The sequence below is a fragment of the Mesoplodon bidens genome, assembly GCF_964165515.1.
Source record: "Mesoplodon bidens genome assembly, chromosome: 6".
In the NCBI taxonomy this organism is placed as follows: domain Eukaryota; kingdom Metazoa; phylum Chordata; class Mammalia; order Artiodactyla; family Ziphiidae; genus Mesoplodon; species Mesoplodon bidens.
In genome coordinates this window covers 93,705,238-93,711,538 of record NC_138162.1, presented here as the reverse complement: position 1 = coordinate 93,711,538, position 6,301 = coordinate 93,705,238, and the positions used below count along the sequence as shown (strand labels likewise).

General features: G+C 49.3%; 1 protein-coding gene across 1 annotated transcript; it reads left to right on the top strand.

Moving 5' to 3' along the window:
* The first annotated feature begins 934 nt into the window (after window positions 1-934).
* On the top strand, window positions 935-3,761 carry LOC308619356 (spermatogenesis-associated protein 31A6-like). The gene is made up of 3 exons (XM_081238013.1): window positions 935-962; window positions 1,318-1,378; window positions 1,607-3,761. The coding sequence occupies exon 3, from the start codon at window positions 1,737-1,739 to the stop codon at window positions 3,627-3,629; it is 1,893 nt and encodes a 630-aa protein (XP_081094139.1). The 5' UTR covers window positions 935-962; window positions 1,318-1,378; window positions 1,607-1,736; the 3' UTR covers window positions 3,630-3,761.
* The last annotated feature ends 2,540 nt before the right edge of the window (window positions 3,762-6,301 follow it).

Below are 6,301 nucleotides of genomic sequence, written 5' to 3'. Positions count from 1 at the left end.
TTTCCTCCACTTTTCTAAACCACGTAGAGAGACTCCTGAGATGGGAACTCTCAGAAAAGTATAGAACATCATCCTTCTAGGGAAAAGCCAGGCCAGAGAGGGGTTAGAGTGGGCATGAGGATTTCTAGCCTAAGATCTTAGACCAGGAGTTCAGGTATGGTAGAGGGCTCCAGGGCAAGTCCCAAATGCAGTGACTAATGGTTAAGGACTGGATTACTAAGAGTTCAATCTCTGCAGGAAGGCTGACCCCTGAGCCCTGGTTCACCAGCCACCTTCCCACAGCGGGTGTCTCAAGTGAGACCTTCCTCTGTGTTGGGGCTGAGCCCCTGAGAGCCTGAGAGAAGAGGCTGGACTAGAGGTCTGGCCTTGGGAAGCAGAATCCTATCTGACAAAGCTCACGTGGGCATTTAGGTCTGAGAATGTGTGTGTTTCTTGATCAGAGGAACAGTGACAGAAGAAATCTATGGTGATTAAAACTTAAAAAATCCTTCTTGGGCTTCCCTGGTGGTGCAGTGGTTGAGAGTCCCCCTGCCAATGCAGGGGACGCAGGTTCGTGTCCCGGTCCGCGATGATCCCACGTGCCACGGAGTGGCTGGGCCTGTGAGCCATGGCCGCTGGGCCTGTGCGTCCGGAGCCTGTGCTCCACAATGGGAAAGGCCACAACAGTGAGAGGCCCGAATACCCCCCTGCCCAAAAAAAAAAAAAAAAAAAAAAACCTTCTTTGCACTCTTCAAAGAAGAAAAACTGAAAAGATTGTTATCCACTTTAAAAATAAGTAAAAGGGGAAAAAAACCCACAGAGTTTTAGTTAAATGTAGAAAGTCATGTTGTTCATGAACACAGCTTGCCTAGATAGAGGACAGTGAGAGTTGGGTGTTAGCCCCTCACTTTTTCTTATCTCTCAGCATCAAGTAAAGCTGAAGGGGAGGAGCAGGAGTAGGAAGAAAAGTGGATCTTTGAAAGGTAAGCCTTTGCCATTCAGCCCTGCGTGACCCAAGAGTTAGCTTCCATCTCTCCTAGTCCTGAGGCCCCAGCTTCACGGTCTCTGAGAATGCCAGTGGCAGAGCTTATTCCTCAGGAAACAGAGCCTGAGCCTAATTAACAGAGCCTAATGAACGTGGAAGCACTTTGCAAAGGACAAACCCTTTTCAAGTGAGACTTACCATCACTGTCAGGGACATGTGGCCTTGGACACTGATACTTGGGCTCCAGAGTCTAATCCTCCAAAGATTTCCCTTAAAGGGCCATTGCACTCAGCCTCCTGAAAGGCTCTTAGGCCTCTGCCTTCACCACCATGACCCAGTCTCCTGATTTCCAGCTTTCAGAGATTGCCTGGAAGAACTGGAGGGGACTCAGGACCTGGTTTCACTTCTGCAAAGGTAAAGAATCTTTCCCCTTCTCTCCTGGGTCGTCCTTCCTCCCCGAGCCTCTAATGTGACCCCAGCCCTGGAAGGGGGAGCCATGGGAGGGCGTGGCTAAAGCCCTAGGGTGAAGGAGAGCAGGGGCATTATGAAGTCAGTGTGGGGGCAGAGGAGGGTTCTTGGGCTGCAGGTGCCCACCCCTGCCTGTCCTGTCCAGCCATCCTGGCCCCATCTGCTCTCCTACAGCTGCCTGGGGAGGCTTCCTGGCAAGGGCAACTTTCATCAGCTCTCATGTCCAGACCCTCCTGGTGAGACGTGCAAAGCAGTGCCTGCTGGAGCCTGTGGAAGATACTGCTTGAAGGCTTGGGAACCCTGCATGAACACCTCCTGTAGGGTTTCCTTCCCTGATCCAGACACTCGAGAGGTACTGGAAGCACATATTAAAAGGTTTTGGGTAAAGCACAGGTGGACCCGACCCCTCAAGGTCCTCAAGCCCATAAATCTCTTTAAGTCGAAAAAGTTCCAACCCTCCACCATTCTACAGTTTGCCACTTCCCCTTCAGCCACCTGTGTATCTGGGTCCCACTCAAAAGTCAAGTGTGCTGAGTTCCTGGAGAAACCTCCTCAGGCTCATTCAGGAGAGAAGGTGATAACAGAAGAGTCAGTTCCTACCGTGAAGAGGCCTCTCCTTGCCCCCTCAGCTGTGTGTAAGGAAATCCAGAGTGCCCTGGGAGCGATTCCATCTGCTGACTACCATGGGCCCTCAAAGGCTTCTCTGACTGGACAGGAGGACAGGCCACCTTCTCAGTCCCTCACACTCAGCCTTGTGGGCAGAACCTGGAAGAGTGAGAGTGTGGAAGGGGTCAAGAGGGACAGCCTAGAGCCAGGTCCAATTTCAGCAATGGTCAGGAATGAGCCAAGAGAGGAGAGTGGTGGTCAGGCCTCACGAGACCCCTGCCATAGGGTAACAGTGATGGAGGTGAACTTAGGATCCCCATCTTTGAGAGGTGAAGAGGCCAGGGAGGCTGTGGAGGCCAAGGAGTCTCCTGCTCTTCAACCACAGTCTAGTGTTATCTTGGAAACCAAAGTGTTGACAAAATCCCAAACCACAAATGTACATATGAGGAGTTTAGAGGTGCCAGGGGCCAGTAGAAGTTTCCTACTACCTAGACTGTCTGTTTTCCAACATCCAGGTGAGCCATGCCTTAACATGGAGGTTGCTAGTGAGTTTAACTCCAAAGTAAAGGTACAGTCAGACAACCAGCTTCAGGACTTTCCCAAACACAGGTTCCTTGCTGCAGACAACTTGGCTTCTCAGGTGCCTCAGTGCCATCCCCAGAGAGTCCCCACCAGAGACAGGTTAGCTTCCCAGGAGCCAAGTGGCCTTATGGAAGCCCAAAGGAGCCACCTAGGGCAGCAGGAGCCCAAAACTTCAAAACTCCAAGACTCATGGAAGAGCCAGAGCAAGATGATTGCCCCTACTTACAAAAGAGAGGACTGTAGGAGGCATAAACCAGGAGAGCATGAAGAAAGGTTTAAAGAATTAGGGACCTCTCAAGCTGGAAGTATGAGCCGCCCTGCCCAGGTCAGGGGAATAACAGACTCTATTGGGAGCAGATGTCTCCAGCTCATGCCAGAGAAGAAACATAACCCTACAGAAAGCCTCTTCAGAAAAAGGATGAGGCTATTTTTAAAGTGGATTTTCCCCAAGAAAAAAGTCAATGGTCGAGATGCTCTGCAAAAAAAAAAAAAGCCCATATCAGCCACTGCCCAGAGTCACGGATCAGTCAAAAGCAGATCAATCTTGAAGAGTGAGACTGCTGAGGGTCAGGCACGCATGAGAGCTGTTGGACAGATCCCAGAAGAAAAAAGAGCAATTCACCATGGACTTCATGCCACAAAGTTAAATGAACACAAACTGGAATTCCAAGTCCCAGTATGTGGGTGCTTCTGCTACCATAGGCTTACCTCCTACCCAGAGCAAGGGAGAATGATGGGTTCTACAGCCTGTGGTCATAAAGCCACCTCCAAGGGCCAGAGTTGTTCTATCAGGGAAAGGGAAGTCAGACACCAACATAGTTTGAAAAGTGTAAGGTTCGACGATGAGCAGCTGGGCCTAAGGTGCCTCCCATCCTTGCCCCCCAAGAAGAGTTTGTTTCCAGTTAGTACCTGCCAGTATGGGCCAAAGATTCCAGGTGCCCCAGCCCGCCATCAACACTGTCCAAGGCATTGTCATCTTTGGGGAGGTGTCTTGCCTGGTCGACAGTAAAATCCTTCTTTAGTCTTCCCTTTAGTAGGAAAACATATCTCCAAGTAAAAATTCAGTCCATGTAGAGAAAATGATTTTCTCATTAGCACATCCAAGATATTTAATGTTCCCCAATACATATATATATATATATATATATATATACATATTTTTTTTTCTAATAAAAACATAGTGTAATGGCTGCTGTCTGTGCTGTGCACTTTGTCTTCTAGAAGGGAGGGGCATGGAGGGAGGTGGACAGTAGCATCACAAGCTTGCTCCTTGTCTCGTGTCCCTTCATTGCACCTTATGATACTGTCATTACACAAACCAAAATTACTCTAACAATGAGATGGGAAAAACCTATGAAACCCACACCCAAGGACCTGGTTCAACCAGTCTTTCTCCTTCTTCTATGCTACTTTGAACTTTATGCAACTGTAGTGGATAGGTTTACACGATAGGGGCGGACATTGCAATTCAGGCTCCAGGAAGTGTCAGAGCCAAGTGGATGGAAGTTTGGGGGGAATAGAGTATGGGCTCTGAGTTCAGAAACAGGAGAAATCTTGCCCCTGGATCTCTTGGTAGGGAATATCCAACATCTGCTCTTAAGAGTTCCTTCTCTCTCTGCTGAAGGCTGGGATTGAGATATGCCCTATGAACCCCTTTTAGCTTAGGCATAATAAAATGTACAGCATCACCCTCCCCCACCTCTGTTTTTCCTAGACTTTAGAGCAGCAACAAGGATGGCATTTCCAGCTCTGTGTGTGTAGGTGGGGGGAGTATCAGGGAGGCTGCTGAGGGCTGTGTTGAGTGCAGTCCCATATAAATGAATGGCTATGTTCATGGGTCACCTACCTTCCACTCTATGTTAACCCCAGAGAAGGAGTTTTGGATGAATGGAATAGGGGTGTGACTGTGGGTAGTAACTATCTGATGGTCAAACACTGTGAATTTAGGGTGGGATGTAGGTGTAGAAAAATCCCTGGATCGAAGGAAGGAGGCAAAGTGGTACCAGATTCCCATAAATGTGCAGTTCTGAAAGAGCAGCCCCCTGACATACAACCACCATCTAAAGGCCTAAAGGGGAGGAAAAGTTAAGGGTCCAGTAGCTCATCATGGCCCCACCCCAGGGTCTCTACCCTATTCCAACTCTAAGATCACAGACCTAGAGAAACCACCTTTAGGTCAAAACAGAAGGTCAAACTTATAGAAGTAAAGCAAATCAGGGAAGGTTAATCTCTTAATACTATATTTAATAAGCTTACACATCATCACCTCTTGACTTTTAGGAAGGATAACTTAACAATAGGTGTAAAAGCCAGGACTAGGGAACTTGGGATGTGACTCCTAGTCTGGTGACCTTCACGTAAACACATGGCCCAAGGACTGCTCCAGGGGAGAGGTGGGGACTGGCCTGTGATTGTGTAGTAAGCCTTGCCTGTCTCCCAGTCCTTGATCACCCCAGAGCCTGGCAGGTGAGGAAGCAATCAGACAGGATTTGTGGTGGTGTGGAGGTGACCTGTGCAAAGTGGATGGGGCAGGGTGCAATCCAGGGGTGTTCCACTGATCTGCTTCTGGCACAGCTTTTCTTGTCTCCTGACCCCCATCCATATGGAAAAGCAGGGAGACGAGGAAGAATTTCTCTAGAGTGATTTGGTGCTTCCTGCCATGTGCAAGGCTCATGGTGGACACAGCTCCAGGTGGTGTCTTTCTCATTGTGGAGATTTCTGTTCTAGCTGATGCCCCTGATCCAGATGACAACAGAAATGGACCCCATCCCCCATCCCTGTCAGGCCCCTCAACACGTGGAATTGCTGTGACCTGGGGTGGAGGGGGCAGAGTGAGCACAGGACTGCTCACACCCCTGGTTTCTCCCTGGAGCCAGGCCCTACCTCTGGGCCCCAATTCCCAAGGCAGCCTCCAGAATAGGCAGAGCAGTGAGAGTGGAGCCAGGACTTGTGGGAGGGGTCGGTACCCAGAGGAAAGAGATGACAGGGCTGGGACCTGAGCCTGGCTGCTGCTGGGTGCTCTCAGGGGCACCCAGAAGTGAGTTCTGGGAATATGGGGAAGCTGGACTTGGACCCCCCTGGCTCCTGCTGGGAGGGTGCCACAGACAGGTGATGCTGATGGAACAGCAAGAAAACAGAAAGAAGCAAGTCCCTTTGCCCTTCTCTTGCTGCTCCGTCTTCCATAAGGTACAGTAAGACAAGAAATTGAGAGACCAAAAGAAAAAAAGAAATGGAGAGACCCAGAGACAATACACAAAGACTTCACAGACACACCTCCCAAGAGAGACTTCTCACGCAAACACCTTTCTCAGAGATCACATACTGACACCTCACACAGGGACCTCATGTTGCTTCACAGACCCTCAGACAGAAACCTAGCACAGATTTAACAGATTTCCCAGAGATACCTTCCAAAGGGACCGCATACAGAGACTTCACACAGAGATCTCACCCAGAGACAACACACAGAGACTTGGCACAAAGACCTCACAGAGACCTCACATCTATTCTTCAGTATCCATTGACAAGTCTTTCTTAGTGAATATGAAACCACTTAGCAAACTGGCAGCATGATAAAGATATTATCAGTTGTGCCCCTCTGAGATCCACCAGACACTCACTGTCAGCATTACTCTAAATGGGGAAATGTTTGAGAAGTTTTGTTCTTTGGTAATGTCACTG

Coding starts and splice junctions, on each gene's coding strand:
- LOC308619356 (XM_081238013.1), top strand. CDS start 1,737: ATGAACACCTCCTGTAGGGTTTCCTTCCCTGATCCAGACACTCGAGAG.